The sequence below is a fragment of the Gopherus evgoodei genome, chromosome 3 (assembly GCF_007399415.2).
Source record: "Gopherus evgoodei ecotype Sinaloan lineage chromosome 3, rGopEvg1_v1.p, whole genome shotgun sequence".
NCBI classification, from domain to species: domain Eukaryota; kingdom Metazoa; phylum Chordata; order Testudines; family Testudinidae; genus Gopherus; species Gopherus evgoodei.
Window position 1 is genome coordinate 92,969,982 of NC_044324.1, and position 22,190 is coordinate 92,992,171.

Sequence of the window (22,190 nt, forward strand, 5' to 3'; positions counted from 1 at the left end):
TTCAGAACATGCTGAAAGATGGGGCTGTCGCCCAATCTCATTCTCTTCCTTTATATGTCACTGGAGAAAGAGAGTTAGACTGAAATGAGTTGTCCAGGGTCATCGTATTGTACTTACAGTGATGGCAGCAATTCACAAGCTGAAGCAGCTGAGTTGTTAACCTTATAAAAAGATGACATTATATTGCATTTAGCTCCGTGGGGGTTCCTTTTTTCTTCTCTTTCTCCTTTTTTTGGTGTCCCCAAGTTAGCATTAGGGAACATCTCAGTTGTCACTGCTTCTGAAGGGTTGCTAGGATTATATGGTAGCTGTGATTGGATAAAGTTGAAGAACCAATTTCTGCTGAAAATAATTAATTTGGTATATTTTCACCCTGTACAGAGCTTGAAACAGAGCCCATTAAGGTATAACATGATCCAATGGCTGGAAGCTGAAACCAGACAAATTTACATTGGAAATAAGGTGTAAATTTTTAAGTGAGAGTAATTAACCATTGGAACAACTTACCAAGGGTCATGGTGGATTCTGACCATTTTAAAATCAAGATTGGATTTTTTCCTAAAAGATCTGCTGTAAGAATTATAATTAAGGAAGTTCTATGGCCTGTGTTACACAGGAGGTCAGATCAGGTGATAACAATGGTTCCTTCTGGCCTTGGAATCCATGAATCACAGAGATCATGATTCTTGTTATTCTCCATTAAAGTCTGTCTTATAAAGGTCTTGGTCCTGTAACACTTAACATGTGATTAACTTTAAGTGCATGAGCAATCCCATTGACTTCCCTTCCCTCTGAGGGCAGCATATTGGGCATGCATCCTCTTATCTCCTGGGCATGGGGCCAGGACCCCCAAAAGGTAGAGCAGCAGCAGCATCAGAGAGCATATGCCTTCAAAAGCTTGGGGGCCAGCAAGAGAACATGCAAACAATAACAAAACCAGAAAAGCAAACATGTTAGGAAGATCCCTGCTCATTTTGTCTAGGACAGGGAGGTCTTTTTGTTAAGTGAGTAGACCAAAGGGGCAAACACTTTGGATAAGTAACGGTAGACCAGATTGTCTGGAACAGCTGTACCTAAAGGATGGTGGTAGGGGAGCATTCTGTGGGAACAAAACAAAGCCTAACAAATGAAAATGAAGCTATCCTCTTTTATACTTGTAAACTGTTTTTTTTGTTGTGATTATGGTGTCTTGGTTTAATTGTTTTTTAGTTTGGGTTTTTGTGCATGATATACTGTTGTTTGTCTGTCTTGTTTATTGAAATTATAGGTTTTGGGGACAGAGACAATGTCATATTCTTTATTTGTACAATGCCTAGCATAATGGTGCCTCCATCCTGACTGGGGCTTCCAGATGCTATCAGAATAAATTAATATATGATAGTGGTGTTGCTTGTTGTATGCGTGTATTAATGTATCTCAAAGACCACAACTGTTTACGGAATCAAGGTCTTGGAATGCATTACCTTGCATTCTGAGTAGAGTTCTGGATTTATCCAACTTTAAAGGCCAAATTTTGCCTTGACATACATTCCATGCAATCTTGTTGAAATCAGCATGTTTTGATTGTGAACTGAATTTGGTCCTAAGTTATTCAGTATTTTACTTCCTTTTTTAAAAAGGCCTGAAACTCAAATATTAAGTAACATAAATCTTTAGATACCACTATTGTCCTAATCTCAGTTTCAAAATAAGTGATTACTGTGTTACAGGTTCACATTTAGAACACAAAATGACTCCATTCATCACTTTGCTATTCAGGATTTGGTGTCAGGGTGTGGTGCTAATAATGTGTTGGACGTATTTAAACACTCTGACCTAGCTTTAGAGTCAACACTTAACCTACAATGATACTAGTTTCTCAAGTAAAGTAAATAGCCAATGAAAATAGACTTTCCTCACCTATTCGTTTTGCCTTAACTCTGGGGTTTCCTCGTTGGTGGTGCTTCATGCAGAACAGACACCATGGGATCATTCTGCTTGCTGTATTGAAAGGGTGATTCAGTGAAAGTATAGTAAGTGTCACCTTCCATGCTATCTGTGATGTTGTAGTTGGTCTAGTAAAAAATATTACCTCACCCACCTTTCATGCTGTCAGTCATGAGGCATACTTTACCTCCTGTGGTTTAAAAAAAATCTAGTGAAACCAGTATATTTAATTAAAGCAAAAACAGTTCCTGAGATGAATCATGCGAGACTAATTTAAATGGGAAAAGGCACTGGAATTTTAAATCCATTTACTCTGATTAAGGACTTTATCTGGTATAACTAGTGTCTCCAAAACTCCCACTATTGTCTGTGAGAACTTAGAATATTCAAGGAGTGCAGAATCAGTTACCTGAAGTCAATAGAGCCAAATCAATTTACAGCAGTTGGGGATCTGGCCCTGTATGTTCACAAAAGTGATATTAGAGAGACAAGGTGGGTGAGATAATATATTTTATTGAACCAACTTTGGTTGGTGAGAGAGACAAGCTTTCGAGCTATGTCTAGGAAACAGAGTGTCACAGCTAAATTCAAGGTGGAACAGATTATTTAGCATAAGTAGTCAACACACATTTCAAGGGCCCACTCTTAGTAAAGTGCTTCAGTCAGTCATAGGGAGGAAAGGAAGGGAAAGAAAATGAAAAGGGAGGTCAGCTGGGGGTTTGTTAGTGGGTTATGGATTGTTGTAATAAGCCGTAAATCCACTGTCTCTGGTCAGTCCATGATTTTTCGTGTCCAGCAAAGCTGTGCATTTAAGCTTCCAGGCTTGTCTTTTGAAAGTGTTGTGCAGGTTTTCTTTGAGGATGATGACTGTATAGGTCAGATACAGAGATTAGATACTAAAAATCATGGACTGAATAGACACACTGGATTTATGGCTTATTACAACAATCCATAACCCACTAACAATTTCCTCCCAGCTACTCCCCCCCACTTCCTTTCCTCCCAGTGACTGAATGGGCGTTAATGGGCCACCTACCCTGGAATGGTCTCTTGAAATGTGGGTTAACTACTTACACTAAACAATCTGTTCCACCTTGTATTTAGCTGTGACACTCTGAATGAGGCCAGGTCGACACTACTATACCTATATTGGTGTAATTACACTAGTCAGGAGTGTGAAAAATCCACATTCCTGACTGATGTAGTTTTACCAACCTAACTTCTTCTCCCCCTCCTCCTTATAGACAGCACTATGTTGATGGGAGAGCTTCTCCCGTCAACAGAGCTATCGCCTCTTGTGGAGATGGGATAAGCTCTCCTGTCAATGTCATGTCCTAGCATCTTCACTGAAGTGCTACAGTTGCACTCCTGTAGCGCTGTACGTGAAGACAAGCCCTAAGTTTCCCAGACCTGAAGAAGAGCTCTGTGTAGCTCAAAAGCTTATCTCTCCCATCAACAGAAGTTGGTCCTATAAAAGATATTACCTCACCCACCTTGTCTCTCTTATATCCTGAGACCAACACAACCACAGTAACGCTGTATAAACCAAAGAGATAGTCAGTCAAACAGCGACCATGGTCCCATGTACCCTGTGAACTTTAAAAAGGGTCCTACATAAATACTGTTATGCCAGAGAGTGTGGAGAGTGCCTCACTGTGTTTAAACTATTAATTGGGACTGGATAGTGTTTTCTTGAGTCTGAAAGCAGCCCTCTCCATATCTCTTACTCTTTTCTCATGCAATACTGAGGGAAGTTGGAGTGAAGAATACGGGCTGTGTATCTACTGTCTCAAACAATTTTTAAAATGGTTTAAAGACATTTATGTCCCACCCATGACATTTGGCATATCATGCATTTAATGTGTATTTGAAGAAACCAATTATAAACCTGTTTTAAAATTTATTTCCCAAATACAGTGCTTAAAACTTGTTTCCTAAAATGGGGAAAAACTTTAGTGTAGACAAAGCTTGTGTGTTCTCTGACTTACTGGGAGTGGAATAATTACAGCTCAAGATTAAAACTAGTTGATTCCTAATTTTAAAAACATTTAAATATTTTATAGCTAGCATTACAGCTTGAAGATGGTGCAGGCTACATACTTGTTGGTATCCTACAGTCACCTTCAACTTTTTTTTTTAAGGGGAGATGCCCATTTTTAAAACAGTTTAATTCACTCACCCTTCACTTCCATACCAACTTTTTAAGCTCATTCAACTATTTGGCCTCCTGTAAATAATTCTGGTTACAATTCTGCATTTCTCACACAGGCATAAATTCCTGTGGGAGCCATTGGGAGTTTTTGCTTGTGTAGAGACCACAGAATCAGGTCCATTGTAAAAAGAAAAATTTAAAATCACATTTCAAATGCTTCCTTAAGTTTTTTTGCTCCATGGTCTTGAGGTTGTCAAATAGAATGTTACTATTGCTTTGCCTGCAGCCAGCTGAAATGAATCATATTTTAACATTCAGATTTTTTTTAAAGTAGATCATCTTTTCTGGTTCAATAATAAACTAATTCTGTGTTTTAAATAGCTCAGAACAGGGTTCCTGATTCAGTTTAGTCTTCCTAATAGAAAGGCCAAGGACAATGCAGGAGGTAGTAAAGCCTCTTGCTAGGAGAACTGTTACTCCATGCCAGCTTTTGAAGAGCCTGTACAGGCCTGCTGAAACTTGGTCAATTTACAACGTGTTGGTCTATTTCTCTAATCAGTCACATGTTAGCCATATACTGTCACCAGATTTGAAAGTTAATATGTGCAGCTGAGTGCTTCTGATTAATACAGTCCAGTCTATTGCTGACCTGCTATTTCAGAGTTAACTCTTTGCTGAACTAAACTCAGCACATTGTTACGCTTTTGTAAATCAGGCATTCCCTTTTAAAGGTTGCATTGTTAATATGATATATTAACCAACAGAGACACCGTGAAAAAGTCAAAATTTTGCCAATCATTAGCACAGATGTCTCCTGTTTGGTATAGGGAAAAGCAGTGGTAATCTCAGATGTTCTTGGCACATGTTAATACTTTAATGACAGCTTTTTTGCCATTACCCATAATGGTAGTATCACTTACTGTTTTAATCTTTCATTACCTTATATAGTGGTTAAAATATATACATTATCGTATAAAACTGGAGTCTGATCCTGCAAGTCAGCAGGTCTGTTTGTATGGGAGAGTTCTTGGGCTTTTGGGATGCGTATAAATTCAAATGGAGCTGATTAATTTTATTCTTTACCTCCCACAGTATGGTTAATCTTGTTAGAGAATAGCTAGTTTAGTCACGTTTCCTAGACTTGGTCCATTTCAATAAAATGTGTGTATTTATAATAGGGGGTCTAGCATTGACTCACCCTAGTGATGGTTAATGTAAAACTAATATTTCTAGCAGTGGATTATTATAGGCCATAGCAGCCCTTACTCACATTTATTTAGAACAGTATGAAAGGAAACCTACATGTTCATCTAAGGAGTATAGTATGTATAGTAAAGGCCATACGTTGAGAAAGAAAGAAAGAAAATAGCTATTTAGTACTTCAGTTCCCGCAAAAACGTGTGAGTTATTTGCTGTGGTGGTTTTCTTTCTTTCTTTCTTTTTTGTAATCAGTTACTTTAAAAATCTGCAAGCCAAGAATTTGCCTTAGAATAGAACTGGAATGTTTATGTGATTGCTAGCCCAAAGATCATTCAAATCTATTAGAATTCTTTCATTAACTTCAGTGGGCTTTGGATCAAGCCCCTGGTGAACAGGGTAACTATTTTTGAGTATTACTGTACTGAATAATATTGTGATTAGTGTGGTGTGTGCCTGCTCTTTTCCTGAGACTTTCTTGAATTGAGAGGAGAATTGTACTTTCCTATTAAGGTGCTATATAAACATAATGTCATATAATCTCAGAGGTTATCATGGGGAAAACATTTTAAGTAATAACTATTTTTAAAAGAAAAATAAGACATACATGCTAATGACACTGATCATAAATAGGGATTCAGAGTTTCTGTACAACAGTTCATCGTATCAACATCTTTGGGGATCTCCATGGTTACTACAGAAATTAAAGCTTTGTTTTGAAAAGAAATCATTTCAATCCTTTTCATTGTGAAGAAAACATTTTGTGTGAGACCAGTGCAGAGCTGCCTCATTGAGTCAGCAGACAGACAAACTGAGAGCTCCGTGAGCAGTGAATTCCTCCTATTCATCTCAGTGAGTTAAATCTGAACACTAATGATGACTGCTTTTATACCTACATTAACTCTTTCACTGTTGATCATTTTAGTGAAAAATTAAGCTTTTCTGGAACTGTGAGTCGATTTAGGATTGTTAGCAAATCTCGATTATAGTAACACCATTCTTCCAGCACATGCACACTCTGATTCTTGGACATAAACATTAAAAATGAATCAGTGACCAAAATCAGGAAACAAAAACATACATATAATATAAAGGGACATTATGTAGGGATTCAGTTAATTGGAGGTTCAGATAAATGGATTTCAGATTAACAGGAGTATACTTACGGTACAACCTCTTACAGAAAAGATTGGTGAATAATAGTTTACTAATGAAAAATACTGAAGGATGTGTAAGGGTTTTAAGCTGTAATAGCACCAAATTGTTAGGCACCAAATTTCAACCAAGTGCAGAAAACTGCAGAAACCTAAATTCTGCGGTAAGGCCCCTCCCCAACCAACCATGGTCTAATGAAAATTCTGCAGCTGCTTGAAATGCATAGAGAATACATGCATCAGATACAGATGACTTTGATTAATTAAAGGTTATAATGCATAACAGTTGATGCTATAATAGACATACATTAGTAAATATTTCTCCATATATTTCTCACTATTCCATAATTTCCGTTTTGCTGAAGAAGAATTCAGTGCGGGTGTGCACACTCTCAGGTAGGGGGATTGGCCACGAAGTTCAGGCCCCCTGTGCTGTACAATACATTGCTCTCTCCTCCACCTCCACCTCTGGTCTACTAAGAGGGGATTGGCAACTCCATCCCTCCCCATTGTGCTCACAGTGAGGGAACCTCCCTCTTCTCCCCATCGCCCCCCAAGTAGTGCACAGAGGGGGATGTTTTTGGTGGCTTCTTCATCCACTCAGACGACACTGGGTCTTGATCCTGACAGCAGAGCGCTTCGGTAGTCAGTGTTCTGTGAGCTCTGCTCTAGCCCAGTCTGTTATATCAACTGTAAAAAAAGACAATATGGGGTGTATCTCACAATATGGACTATATATATAACGATTACCCAAATCTGTGGGACTCTGAGCACCATCTATGTTGCAGCACCTGATGCACAGACTGTTATTTCCAAACACTTAATTGTTTTCCAAAATACCAAAAGATTAATAAAATATAAATTGATAAAAAACATACTAAACAGTAGGAATCCACCTACAAGACTGCCTACAGTGTCTGCAAAATGGATGGTGTTCTCTTCATCCTTTTTGTATCTAACCACATTTACAAAAAGTGTATCTGCAGATATGAAAAAACAACATACATTGCATCCAGTAATTCCAAATGACATTTGAAACAGCAGAGATATCAGACCCCCCCAAATCAAGCTTTTTATAATGGCAAATCAAACTCCGCCTTCATTGCAGTGACCCCGGTAATGTGAACGGGCCTGGTTTACTTCTCAGGTTATGTCTACACTGCAGTTAGACACCAGCAGCTGACCAGGATCAGCTGACTGGGGCTTGTGGGGCTCTGGCTAAGGGGCTGTTTAATTTTAGTATAGACCATTGGGCTTGGGCTGGAGCATGAGCTCTGGGGCCCCGTGGGTGGGGATGGGGTCCCAGAGCTTGGGCTCCAACTTGAGCACAAAGTTCTACACAACGATTAAACAGCCCTATAGTCAGCTGGCATGGGCCTGCCATGGTTTTTTTAGTTGCACTGTAAATATACCCTTACTTCACTAGTTTTATCTCAGTGTAAAATCATTTCTTTCAATGGAGATACTCCGTATTTACATGGCTGTGAGTTCAGCATCAGGCCCATTTTCATTTATCAAAATATTTTTACAGGGCAGCTCAGTTTAGCAGTTGTCAGCAAACTTTCTACAAGATACAGCTACTTGTTGTTTAACCAGACCTGCTGGAGGACAGCATACACAGCCAAATTCAAACCTGCTGCAACTCTGTTGAAAATAATAGTCACACCAGAGATGAGTTTATCCCATAATTTTTAAGATTCTGTTTAACAGATTGGCTATTTGTAGGTGTTTTCATTTCTGATAGTTTTTCTTCTCTATAATACCTCCTAATAAATGTAAAAACCTGAATCCCTCAGTTTCTTTACCCTTGGATGTGATTTTTAAACTTTGAAAAATATATTTTTTTAAATACAATGTGAACTGGAAATTTTTCATTTTTGAATTTTGTTCAAATTAAGATTTCAAATAGGGATTTTATTACTGGGCTGTGATATATACCAGAAAAGATTTTAATGTATCCAAATGTAGGGCCTATCCTGCCAAGAGGGGAATCTATCTAGATCAGGGATTGGCAACCTTTGGTACGCAGCCAGGCCCGTTTATTTACCTGCTGCGTCCGCAGGTTTGGCCGATCGCGGCTCCCACTGGCCGCAGTTTGCTGCTCCAGGCCAATGGGGCTGCAGGAAGCGGAGGCCAGAACATCCCTCAGCCTGTGCCACTTCCCTCAGCCCCCTTTGGGCTGGAGCGCAAACCATGGCCAGTGTGGGCCACAATTGGCCAAACCTGCATATGAGGTAGGTAAACAAACTGGCTCAGCCCGCCAGGGTGCTTACCCTGGCGAGCCACATGCCAAACGTTGCCAATCCCTGATCTAGATCGTAGCTGACTGCACTCAAAGCTCATTGGCTTCAATGGCAATAGAGGACACTTTAGTATGTCATTAGGTACCCAACACCTTGCAAGATCAAACCCTGATAGCAAATTTTTATTTGTAATTGAAAATAATTTTGTGATCTTGAAGTATTTGCATTCATGATATAGTGCAGGGGTTCTCAAACTGGGGATGTGGACCCCTAAGGGCCGCGAGGTCATTACATGAGGGGTTGCTAGCTGTCAACCTCCACCCAAATCCTGCTTTGCTTTCAGCATTTATAATGGTATTAAATATATTAAACAGTATATTTAATTTATTAGGGGGGTCGCACTCAGAGGCTTGCAATGTGAAAGGGGTCGCCAGTAAAAAAGTTTGAGACCCGCTGATATAGTGTGTCTGGAGGGATGGATAATGTAGTTCTTGTTTGCAAGCCCCTGCTTCAACTCCTGATTAAACTAGTTTGTTTCGTGTGTGTATGCAGAGACTTTATATTTACACAGTATTCTATGTTAAAGTGTGCGTGTGTGCATGTGCAGTTGTATAATATTGACAGGAATTGCTGGAGTGCTCAGCCAAAAGGAAAAAAAAACCCTTCTGAGAGCTGCTTCCAAAGTCCAATGTGTGCCGGAAGCACAGGTTTGGCTGTGTGGAATGGAATGTTCTCTGTACTCCTCCAAGAACAAAAACAGCTGGGAAATACGCTACTGAGACAATTTCTAAATCTGAAAAAATAAACGCCGCACAGCCGTTGCCATCTTTCTTCATGACGTTTACTTCACTTTTCGGCACATTCAGTATGTTTTTTTCTTTTTTAGGGTGAGAGGTTGTTTCTGCTTTTTTTTCCCCTTAATCCCCTCTGACTTTTTGCTGTTTGGTCGTTCTCTAAAATTACATTATTTACATTATTGAGATTTACTTCACTCCCTTCCCCCACTCAGTGGAAAAAAGTAAACTGAAACCAGCATGCTCTGCTAAAAGCAAAACAAATGTTAGTTATTTGAGTCCTCCTGTGGTCATTGGATGTCTCTCTGTAAAATAACTGGAAATTTTGCTGCTAACTGGAAGTGTGATGTGTTCAGCAAATTCCCAGACACTTTTAACCAGCTTTTGTTGTTGTTAGAATAGTAGTTTAAAATGTCAGTATTTTCAAAGAACGGGACAGCAGCATGTTTTAATGATAATGTTCTTGTGTAGAACATTTTATTAAATATATATTTAACTAACTGACTAATATAACTGTTTTGATATGACTTCCCTGTTGTACCTATACTTTCAAACTGTATAAGAAGTCCATTTCAGCAGCTAAATAGGGAGGGAATAAATCTCCTATGCATGTGAGTTTCTTTCCACTTACGCTGGTGTAAGGGGGCAAAAGCAAGCAGAAAGTGCATGGGTAGCAGGGGAGCTAGTTTCCCCTGCTCTAAGTAAACTTTCCCATCACAATATGGCACAGTTGGGATCATCACTTTCGGGTAGACAGAGGTCTGTAGGATAGTGTCATATCTGACCACAGAAGATTTCAGAGTGTAAATCTTCACTCCAATGAATGGTTTCAGCAGGGCCGCCCAGAGGATTCAGGGGGCCTGAGGTCTTTGGCACCGGGGGGCCCCCCACCGCCGAATTGCCACCGAAGACCCGGCACTTTGGCAGCAGGGCAAGGCCCCGAAAAACTCTCGTGGGGGGGGCCTGCAGGGCCCAGGGCCCGGGGCAAATTGCCCCACTTGCCCACCCCCTCTGGGCAGCCCTGGGTTTCAGAGTAGCAGCCGTGTTAGTCTGTATCCACAAAAAGAACAGGAGTACGTGTGGTACCTTAGAGACTAACAAATTTATTTGAGCATAAGCTTTCATGGGCTACAGCCCACTTCATCGGATGCATCTGATGAAAACTTATGCTCAGATAAATTTGTTAGTCTCCAAGGTTCCACAAGTACTCCTGTTCTTTTCACTCCAATGAATGCTGCTTCAAGCAGTTCTAATTATCCCCTTGATGCCCTCTACCTTTTCGAAGAGGTGGAGGAAAGATGTGCATGGGGGACAGAGCTAATTGCAGCAAGGGATTCTCCTGGCTCCTCCCTTAAAACCACAATCAGAAATACCGCTCTCTTGCGAGAATAAGAAGGGTTCCACAAAGCAAACTTTTCAGAGTTCCAGCTGACTTTTTTCTCTTCCTGTGGATTTTTTCTACGGAAAGGTGTGCTTGGGTCATCCCAGCGTCTGAGGCTAGCAGAAAGGAGCCCACGGCTCACTTTTACTTTATTTCTGCTCAGAACTTTAAGTGCAATAACCATTGTTAACTGTGTATAAAGGGCTGCTGCTCTCACTTTGGTGACAGTACTGTTCTTTCACTGCATGTATTAAACATCTGTTGTGGCTCATAGACTTCATCAGATACTGAGACTAGAAAATGAAATTATATCAAGAACATTTCAGTTTGTGTGTGTTTATAATATCTATATTTCATGCAGATACAAAGTTTATGGAGAGAATATAGAATAGAAAATCTAGCACTAATGTAGTGTTTCAGATTGAGAAATCAAGCACTGAAATGTGAAGAAATCTCTAGTTTTGTATTTTTTCCCCCTGCAACTTGAACTGTTTAGGTAAACATTAAGAACAAGCAGGAATATATTTTAAAAATAGCTTTTAATTCAACAAGAAACACAGGAAATAAAAACATTACACATGTGTAACATGGCTGAGTGAATGTTGTGGGAGAAAGCTCGATTTGAACTTTTATTTCTGAGTGCTTGGTTTCTCTGCGTCTGCAATGCATTAACACTAGTTATTGTGTTGCATGTCCCTGGTATTCTTAAAGGAAAACAGGGACAGAGAAGATAAAATGTTCTTGAGTTCTTTGGATCTTTTAAATTTCTTGAAGCAGAGGAACACGGCAGTCCTGTGGAGCTATGTAGGAAAGGGCCTTCCAATGCCAACAAGTTGGCTCTTCACCGAGTAAAAGAACAGTGTGTAAAAGAGGTGGTTAAAGGCCAGAACACATCCTTTAAAAATTGAAAGTCAAATCTTAATGTGGAAAATAGAAAGGAGCATAAACTCTGACAAGGAAAGTGTGAAAGTATAATTAGGCAGGGGAAAAAAAAAGAATTTGAAGAACAACTAGCGAAAGACACAAAAACTAACAGCAAAAAGTTTTTAAGTACATCAGAAGCAGGAAGCCAGACAAACAATCACTTAGGCCACTGGAGGATCGGGATGCTGAAAGAGCACTCAGGGAAGAGAAGGCCATTGCAAAGAAGTTAAATGAATTCTTTGCATCTATCTTCACTGCAGAGGATATGAAGACGATTCCTTCCCCTGAGCCATCCTTTTTAGGTAACTGTCCCAGATTGAGGTATCAGTAGAGGAGATTTTGGAACAAATGAATAAATTAAACAGTAATAAGTCACCAGGACCAAGTGATATTCACCCAGGAGTTCTGAAGGAACTCAAATATGAAATTGCAGAACTACTAACTGTATTATGTAGCCTATCGTTTAAATCAGCTTCTGTAACAGAGAAGTGGCGGATAGCTAATGCAATGCTGATTTTTAAAAAATAATCCAGAGGTGATCCTGTAAAACTAACTTCAGTAGCAGGCAAATTGAAACTATAGTAAAGAAGAGGATTATCAGACACATAGATGAACAGGATTTGTTGGGGAAGGGTCAACACAGCTTTTATAAAGGGAAATCATGCCTCACCAGACTAGTAGAATTATTTGAGGGACATGTAACTTAGTCTCAGCATTCACCAGCTGTACCTCATCATGCTAATCTTCAAGCATTTTTTTTTTAAACAGGCTTTTAAGAGTTAAGTTGCACAAGTCTCTTTTTATTTTTAAGTGAGTGGATTCCTTGTTGCATTGTTGATAATTTTCAGGCTTTTTTTTTAATAAAAGCAGGGGGGGGCTTTGAAGATTTAAGTTACACAACTCTTTTTAGTTTTAAAGTGAGTGGATTCCTTGTTGCGTTGTTGAGAATGATAAATTGATACCACATGTTGCTTCCAGACAAAAAAGTCTCTATATTCCTGTGGAAGCACTTGCAGCTGGTGTCTGAGTTAATGGACAGGCTCCACAAGGTAAACACAGTTTGGAAGAGACTGAAACAGACACTGGCTAGGAGGGGTGGGGAAATTCTTGCATTTTTAAAGACTAGGGGATCTGCCAGTTTTGCTTGAAGAGGATAAAATGCTGAAATACTTTACAGTTGCAAGCCTTTGAGGCAAGGAGCAGTTAGATGTCTACATCGTCTGGTATATAATATTTTGGAAATGATAAAATGCCCTGTATGTAATCCTACCTTTTTGTAATCTTTCAAAAAAATGGTCAGATAAATAAGTTATCAGGACATAATAGGTACTGTACACTTATTTTCTAGAGCAAAACATAGCTGATTTTTTGAAGGAGGACTAATTTAAGGAAGTTAAAATTTACTCATTAACATTTGAAAATATAGCTCTGGGTTCTATAAAAGTATTACCTCTGTCAGTGCTGTTGATCTGAGCACTGGTCTGCTGATTCATTATGAATGGACCATTGTATGCTAATAGGCCCTGTCCTAGCATACAGCATTCTGTCCTTTTCACATACAGAACTACAGTATGTGAAAAATTAAAGGTTGAGATACAAAACAGACAGAAGAAAGCACACAGAGAAGGAACCAAGGAAGAGAGTTTGACACTCCAGCCCCACTTTCATAGCTCCTCTAGATGAGTTTCAGACCCCAAGCATTTCCTCCCACCCATGTGGCCCACTTCCACCAGACTTCTCCTTCCAGGAATGGTCTATAAAAGATCTCTCCCCTCCCCCAGAAATCCCGACAGAGTTCTTTAGCCACTTGCAGCAGCAAGACCCAGCGTTCAGACGCAGCAGCCTCCTGACTTCATCTGGACTCTCTTCTTCCTGGACTTCTCATCTTGACAGTGGCATCTCCGGTTGCTTCTAACGTCTTGCTGACTCTCTGACCTGCATGCCCCCTTGCTGTCCAGCCTCACTCCCCCCTGCTTATCATGCATCTCATCAGGAACACCACAACCTGACCCAGCTCCAATTCTGCTCAGTACCCATCTCAGCCTTTCCCACCCACTAAAATCCATAAGTATTAAGACCAGTGTTCAAATAATTGAGTCACCTGTAACTTTGAGAAGTGTGCAGCCAAACAAAGCCTCCGCATTTTCTTATCTTACCAGCATCTTACTTTCTCGCATGGCGTCTTTCCTTTTCTTCTTCCTTTTTGTGTTGAATCTGTTGCTTTTATTACTTACTATTTGGAACGCAGAAGTGCCTAGATGCCCACTAGGGATCGGGACCCTGTTGTGCTAGGCACCTATACATACACATAAGTGATTTTAAACTGTAAGGACCACATATTCTATCTGTTAATAAACCATAGAGTACACTTTGGGCACCGTAGACAATAAAGGGAGGAATGCACAATATTTTTTCTATTCTGTTCTTATCCAGATCCTTATATTGCGCCCACCACTGAGGTATCTGAGCCCCTTCCACTGATTCATTAAACAACATGACTAGCATCTGTCTCATGCATATGTTATCCAGTACAGTGCCATGAGAGTGCCATTATCGTATCTTTAAAGCATCTCATTGGCCGTGGAATGATTTGTTACATTTCCATCTTAATGGCCTAATCCTGTTCCTGTTCGCATCAAAGGCAAAACTCCAATTGATTTGAATGGGAGTCGGATTGAATCCTCGCTTGGCATTTTCCTGGGGGAGGTCCCTTTGTAGTTTGTCACAAGGATGATATATTTCTAATGCAGATTTTTGTGAGGGAATATGCTTTTCAGAATCTTTTACTTTTTTTATGACAGTGATATAAGTCCACATGACGCTTCAGAAATCCTGTAAAAGAGGGTCACTCTCACTTTACAAGCTGATGGACAGATCCTGTCGCCTTTACGCATGAGAATAATCAGTCGTATTGACTTTAGTGGGAATGCTATAGAGAGAGACTAGCAGGATCAGGCGAGAATTCAGTCCAACTTGGATAGATGTGATACATGGGACAGAAGGTATCAAGACATTGTGAAGAGCATAATGTGGGAAGGCTACACAAAATAAATGTGTTTTAAGGAAGTATTTTAAAGGAGAATGGGAGATCCCTTCGTGTATGGAAGCAGAGAGTCATGAGAGGAGCAGGGTGGCGTTGGGGTGGGACACAAAAAGTAAGCAGGCAGCAATTATGCTATAGAAAACAATCTTCTTGCAGAAACCAGTAAAGGAAAACCAGAGCTGGTATGTAAATGGCACTTTGTATAACTTAAATGAAAACAAACTGCTTGGATTTTTCATAACCACCAATTTTCAGTGGAAAAATTATTTTTTTATTTCTGTAACTCCAACACTGTGCCTCAAAGAGATGATGATCCATATAAAAATGCAAATTACATCTCCCTCTCCCCCCACACACACACATTTAGGACGTGATCCTGTAAGCTGCTAAGTTCTCTCTACTCCAGGAAGTCAGTGCAAGTTGAGGCCATTCAGCATTTTGCATGTCAGGGATTTGTGTGATATGGTTAGAGCTGGCAAACATCAGTGGGTTGCTTTTGCATTGAAAATGGGTGGCTATTGACATTTCAGGCAGTTTGTTTGTATATCTTAAGTTACATAAAGTGCTATTTACATACCGACTCTCGTTTTTCTTTACTGGTTTCCTTCCGTAAGAATAATCACTGGCCGGTTTACTTGTGTGTCCAGTCTTTGTTGTGCTCTTGTTCTGAGTAACTTTTTCTTACTGTGTGTGTGCAGTTAGGCCTAGGGTTGCCAAGTGTCTGGTTTTCAACCCGGGTGCAGTCTTTTCCCTGCACCCCAGCCCTCTGCCCCAACCCTGAGCCCCCTGCACCCAAACTCCCTCTTAGAGCCCACACTCCTTAACCCATCCTGCACCCATACTCCATTCCAGAGCCCACACCTGATCCGACACCTCTGCCCCAGCCCTAAGCCCCTTTCACACCCAAACTCCCTCCTGGAGTCTGCATCCTGCACTCCCACACACACACACACACACATGCCCCTCTGCCCCAGCCCTGAGCCCCTCCTGTACCCAAACTCCCTCCAGGAGCCCACATGCCACACACACACCCCTTGTACCTCAACCCTCTGCCTCAGCCTGGAGCCCCTCCCACATTCCGAACCCCTCAGCCCCTGCCTGGAGCGCCCTCCTGCACCCCAAACTCCTCATCCCTGGCCCCAGCCCAGAGCCCGTCCCACACCCTGAGTCTCTCATTTCTGGCCCCACCCCACAGCCCGCACCCCCAACCAGAGCCTTAACCTCCTCCCGCACCCCAACCATCTGCCCCAGCCAAGTGAAAATGAGCGAGAGAGTGAGGGTGGGGGAGAACAAGCGACAGAGAGAGGGGAGATGGAGTGAGCAAGTGGCAGGGCAGGGGCGGGGCAAAAGTGTTCGGTTTTGTGTGATTAGAAAGTTGGCAACCCTAGTTAGGCCTGATTCTACAACTGGATTCATGTGGACAGACATAAATACTTCCTGCACAGAGCCCCATTGAAGCCAGCAAGGCATGGCATAAGAATCCATCCACATGGACCCAGTTGCAAGGTTGGAGGATCAGGTAGGAAATATTAGTTAAACTTTAAAAACTCAAATGATTTATTGAAGAGCCCTGTTGGGGGAGAATGGGGAAGTGGGTAGTGGCATTTGGTTAATATAATTTAAAACATATTTCTGCCAGACCCTACATATAGTTAAAATCTCACTAATTCAATAATTTTAAAAAAATTCCCTCCTGGCTAGAGTGAGGAACTTTTATGCTGCGAATGAACCCAAAATAATTGTTTTAAGGTATTATAGTCCCTTGGAAATATAAGAGTTTATAATTGAGATGCTGATACAAACTTCACTTTAGTGTCATTATGGAGTCTTGTTTGCTATGCTGTGCAAATTGTTTAAAAATAACTGTTTTGAACTGTAGTTTATTAATTTTTCTTTTTCATGAGTGGTAAACAAGAATGTTTCTGCTGCCCATGTATGAGAAGAATTTGAGAGAGGTGTCCGGGGGAGGTCAGTCTTGAAACTGACCAAAAATACAACATGAAAAAAATGTATTTACCATCAAGAAAATGGGAAAAAATATAATCTGGGCTACATTTTCTTCACAAGCCAATGTGTCTTCAGTTCACTTACGTCAAACATCCTTTTATGTTAATAGTATGAATGCTAATGTGTTTATGAATAATTGTTTGGTTGTGTGTGTTCTTTGTCCAATTGAAACGGGAATCCCTTCAGTGCATTGTGAATGGAAAACACTTATTCTGGCTTGTTTGATTACAATGAGAGCCTGTTGACTTTCTCTTTTTAAAACATGCTGGTGGAACACATGTATTTGTATCCTCCACATAGATACAGCTGATGTTTGCCAATATTTTAAAAACATCTATGACTTGTTCATATTTAACATACAGCATTAGTACAACTAGTTTGCCAAAATAATGTGGCATAGCTCCAAAACTCTTCAACTTGCGCATAAAATCAAAAAACATACAAATTCTTATTAGCAAATTTCTTATGGTCTTTTTAGCTGTATTTTAAGCATAGGATCTAGAGTGAGATTTTGATCTCAGTTTTACTTGTGTAAGTCTGGTGTCATTTTACATGAGCTACTGGGAGCTAGTTTTCTGGGTCTCTCTCAGGATTTTGTACTGGGGTTCAGTCACCATAGTGTGAAGTCACACCCTCTTTTGAGAATGCATAAGCAGAATACAATACTGTTTTTCATTTCTTGTGCCCAGTGTATCTGATGGCACCAGGCAGGATTTGGAATTCATTGGACCTTTTATGGGTACTCTAGATTTCTGTTACTAGCAGCCTGCTGTGCTTATGATCTTATCGTGCTTAATAGCATTCCAGCTTTGGGAGACTATGAGGATGCTGTGGATGCGAGGAGCAACAGACCAGCTACCCTGAATATATAATTCAAATTCTGACAATGGAAAGAAAAAGTACATCCCACCTCCAGTGTGCAGTTCTATGAAGGAGGAGGGAAAGCAGTTGTGATTTGCACTGGAATATTGTTATAATACATGTACAAAATTACATTTCAGTAAAGAATACAAAGGTACCTACAGAAGCTGCAATGAGAATAGACAGCCTTTCTATCACCTTTATTGAAGTGTTTGCAGTTCTCATTTTGAGAGAGTTGGAACAATAGTAACTGATAATTTAATCTGTATGCAAGACATTTTATTCAGTCAAAAATAGGAAGGGTACCGGGGCTTAGCAGTTGGTGATGCAGTTTTTTGTTTGTTTGTTGCTGTTGAATGATTTGAAAGTATGAACAACCTACAGCTCAGGGGAAGGGTGGGTTGTCATCAGTTGCAGCTCCCTGATCCTGCAGTCCCTAGTCCGGGTGATGGTTACAGCAGTGGAGGATGGGCACAGCAGAGTGGAGCTCTGCCACATTCCTTCTCCCTGGAAGTGCTCTCTATGTCAAGGGTGAGGAGGGGTGAGGGCAGAAAAGCTGGCCCAGGGGTTGGCTGTGCTTTACAGCAGCATGGCATTCTCCACAAGGAGAACTCTCTGCTCACAATTTACAATCAGTATTTGACCCCTGCCTGAGCAGGGCAGAATGTCCAGATCAGCCCAGTGTTTTGATCGGATTTCAAAGTTTTGTTTCATTTTGGGCTTGCATGATTGAGATGAGACTAGCAGAGGAAATGGTACTTGCCCTGACTTTTTGTTGTATTCCTTTCCCACAGAACTCAATCCGGCATAATTTGTCACTTCACAGTCGATTCATCAGGGTACAGAATGAAGGAACTGGGAAAAGCTCTTGGTGGATGATTAATCCAGATGGTGGAAAAGGTGGGAAGCCCCCACGAAGACGCGCTGTTTCAATGGACAATAGCAACAAATACACAAAGAGCAGAGGCCGAGCAGCTAAGAAAAAGGCAGCCCTGCAAGCTGCACAAGAAGCTACCGAGGACAGCCCATCTCAACTTTCCAAGTGGCCAGGGAGCCCAACTTCCCGCAGCAGTGATGAGCTGGATGCTTGGACAGATTTCCGCTCTCGTACAAATTCAAATGCCAGTACAATAAGTGGCCGTTTGTCACCGATATTGGCGAGTACCGAACTAGATGACGTTCAGGATGATGATGCTCCACTTTCTCCAATGCTGTACAATAGTCCATCAAGCATGTCCCCATCAGTAAATAAACCGTGTACTGTTGAGTTGCCTAGGTTGACTGATATGGCAGGCACAATGAACTTGAATGATGGACTGACAGATAACCTCATCATGGATGATCTTTTGGACAATATAACGCTTCCCTCTCCCCAGCAGTCACCATCAGGGGGGCTCATGCAAAGAAGCTCCAGTTTTCCGTATGGTTCCAAAGGTTCCGGACTTGGTTCTCCATCAAGTAATTTCAACAGTGCTGTGTTTGGACCATCATCTCTGAATTCCCTTCGTCAGTCTCCCATGCAAACCATTCAAGAGAATAAGCAAGCTACCTTTTCTTCCATTTCTCATTATAACAACCAGACGCTGCAGGATCTGCTAGCATCTGAGTCACTTAGTCACAGTGATGTCATGATGACGCAGTCTGATCCACTCATGTCTCAAGCCAGCACTGCTGTATCTGCCCAGAATTCACGCAGGAGTATCATGCTTCGTAGTGATCCAATGATGTCATTTGCTGCTCAGTCCAACCAGGGAAGTTTGGTCAATCAGAACCTGCTCCACCACCAGCATCAATCTCAGAATTCTTCTCTTGGTGGCAGTCGTGCCTTGTCAAATTCCATCAGTAACATGGGCTTAAATGATACGAACAACTTGGGGTCGGCCAAACACCAGCAGCAGTCACCCATCAATCAGTCTATGCAAACCCTTTCTGACTCGCTCTCAGGCTCTTTGTATTCCACTAGTGTGAACCTTCCAGTCATGGGGCATGATAAATTCCCAAGCGATTTGGACCTGGATATTTTCAATGGAAGCTTGGAATGTGACATGGAGTCCATTATCCGCAGTGAACTCATGGATGCAGATGGGTTGGATTTTAACTTCGATTCCCTCATCTCAGCTCAGAACGTTGTCAGTCTGAATGTGGGGAGCTTCACTGGTGCTAAGCAGGCTTCGTCACAGAGTTGGGTGCCAGGCTGATGGATTTTTGAGAAAAGGGGAAATGGGCAAAGCAGGTCAGTGTCCTTTTAGATGTGGCAAAAATATTTAGTTTGTGTTTTTTAATTGGCGTTTACCCTGAGTAGTTAATAGTTTCTGTGAATTAATTATATTAATATGGTCTGTGGTGAACTTGATGTATAGTGATATATGTGATATAAACAAACTTAGGAGGTCTTGAGGGCGGGGAGGGAGAGCTAAAGGTTATAAAGATTTCAAGTTCAAAGCTCAGGGCTAACCCCAGATCCTAATTAGGCAGTTTCTTCTCAGCTGCAACATTGTCACTGAGGGACTCTATTAGAGTTCTTTGAAGGGTCAACAAACATGTGGACAAGGGAGATCCAGTGGACATAGTGTACTTAGATTTCCAGAAAGCCTTTGACAAGGTCCCTCACCAAAGGCTCTTATGTAAATTAAGTTGTCATGGGATAAGAGGGAAGATCCTTTCATGGATTGAGAACTGGTTAAAAGACAGGGAACAAAGGGTAGGAATAAATGATAAATTTTCAGAATGGAGAGGGGTAACTAGTGGTGTTCCCCAAGGGTCAGTCCTAGGACCAGTCCTATTCAACTTATTCATAAATGATCTGGAGATAGGGGTAAAAAGTGAGGTGGCAAAGTTTGCAGATGATACTAAACTGCTCAAGATAGTTAAGACCAAAGCAGACTGTGAAAAACTTCAAAAAGATCTCACAAAACTAAGTGATTGGGCAACAAAATGGCAAATGAAATTTAACGTGGATAAATGTAAAGTAATGCACATTGGAAAAAATAGCCCCAACTATACATACAATGTGATGGGGGCTAATTTAGCTACAACTAATCAGGAAAGAGATCTTGGAGTCATCATGGATAGTTCTCTGAAGATGTACATGCAGTGTGCAGAGGCAGTCAAAAAGCAAACAGGATGTTAGGAATCATTCAAAAAGGGATAGAGAATAAGACAGAGAATATCTTATTGCTCTTATATGAATCCATGGTACTCCCACATCTTGAATACTGTGTACATATGTGGTCTCCTCATCTCAAAAAAGATATACTGGCATTAGAAAAGGTTCAGAGAAGGGCAATTAAAATGATTAGGGGGTTGGAACGGGTCCCATATGAGGAGAGATTAAAGAGGCTAGGACTTTTCAGCTTGGAAAAGAGGAGACTAAGGGGGGATATGATAGAGCAGGGGTAGGCAACCTATGGCACACGTGCCAAAGGTAGCACGCAAGCTGATTTTCAGTGGCACTCACATTGCCTGTGTCCTGGCCACTGGATTAGGGGGCTCTGCATTTTAATTTAATTTTAAATGAAGCTTCTTAAACACTTTAAATACCTTATTTACTTTACATACAACAGTACAGTAGTTTAGTTATATATTGTAGACATAGAAAGAAACCTTCTAAAAACGTTAAAATGTATGACTGGCACTCAAAACCTTAAATTTGAGTGAATAAATGAAGACTCCGCACACCACTTCTGAAAGGTTGCCGACCCCTGTGATAGAGGTATATAAAATCATGAGTGGTGTGGAGAAAGTGAATAAGGAAAAGTTATTTACTTTATATAAGAACTAGGGGCCACCAAATGAAATTAATGGGCAGCAGGTTTAAAACAAATAAAAGGAAGTTCTTCACACAGAGCACAGTCAACCTGTGGAACTCCTTGCCTGAAGAGGTTGTGAAGGCTAGGACTATAACAGTGTTTAAAAGAGAACTAGATGAATTCATGGAGGTTAAGTCAGGATGGGTAAGGAATGGTGTCCCTAGCCTCTGTTTGGCAGAGGGTGAAGATGGATTGCAGGAAAGAGATCACTTGATCACTACCTGTTAGGTTCACTCCCTCTGGGGCACGTGGCATTGGTCACTGTTGGCAGACAGGATACTGGTCTGGATGGACCTTTGGTCTGACCCAATATGGCCATTCTTATGTTCTTATGAGACCATGTCAGAAGCTACCGGCTTTTTTAATTTAGTTTTTAGAAATGTTAACTACTAATTAAATCAACCTTTTTAGTTACAAAAAATAATGAAAAACCAATTAATGGTGGAAGATGTGTGGTTTTAGGAATCGTGGAACTCAGAAATGACTTATTTTTATATCCTGACAGACTGAACCTTCACCGCAGAATACAGCCCAAGTAACCAAATAACTGGGGTGATATGCAGGGGTGGTTGATGGCAGAAGCCCTGGGGTGTATGGCAGCAGTGCAGCATGGGATAGGAGAGATTGCACTCGTGGATCTACTCAGTGCATGGATCTGGTGCGGTAAAGTGCACAACAGGCTGGGACTTAATCAGAGCT

The 22,190-nt window shown here is 40.9% G+C and overlaps 1 protein-coding gene across 1 annotated transcript in view; it reads left to right on the forward strand.

Annotated features, from left to right (window-relative positions):
* Positions 1-22,190, forward strand: part of FOXO3 (forkhead box O3) — a 150,682-nt gene that overhangs the window by 106,315 nt on the left and 22,177 nt on the right. The window contains exon 2 of the mRNA XM_030556071.1: positions 18,477-19,915. Within this exon, the coding sequence (XP_030411931.1) occupies positions 18,477-19,880 (1,404 nt within the window). The 3' untranslated portion in view covers positions 19,881-19,915. The remainder of the gene's footprint in view (positions 1-18,476; positions 19,916-22,190) is intronic.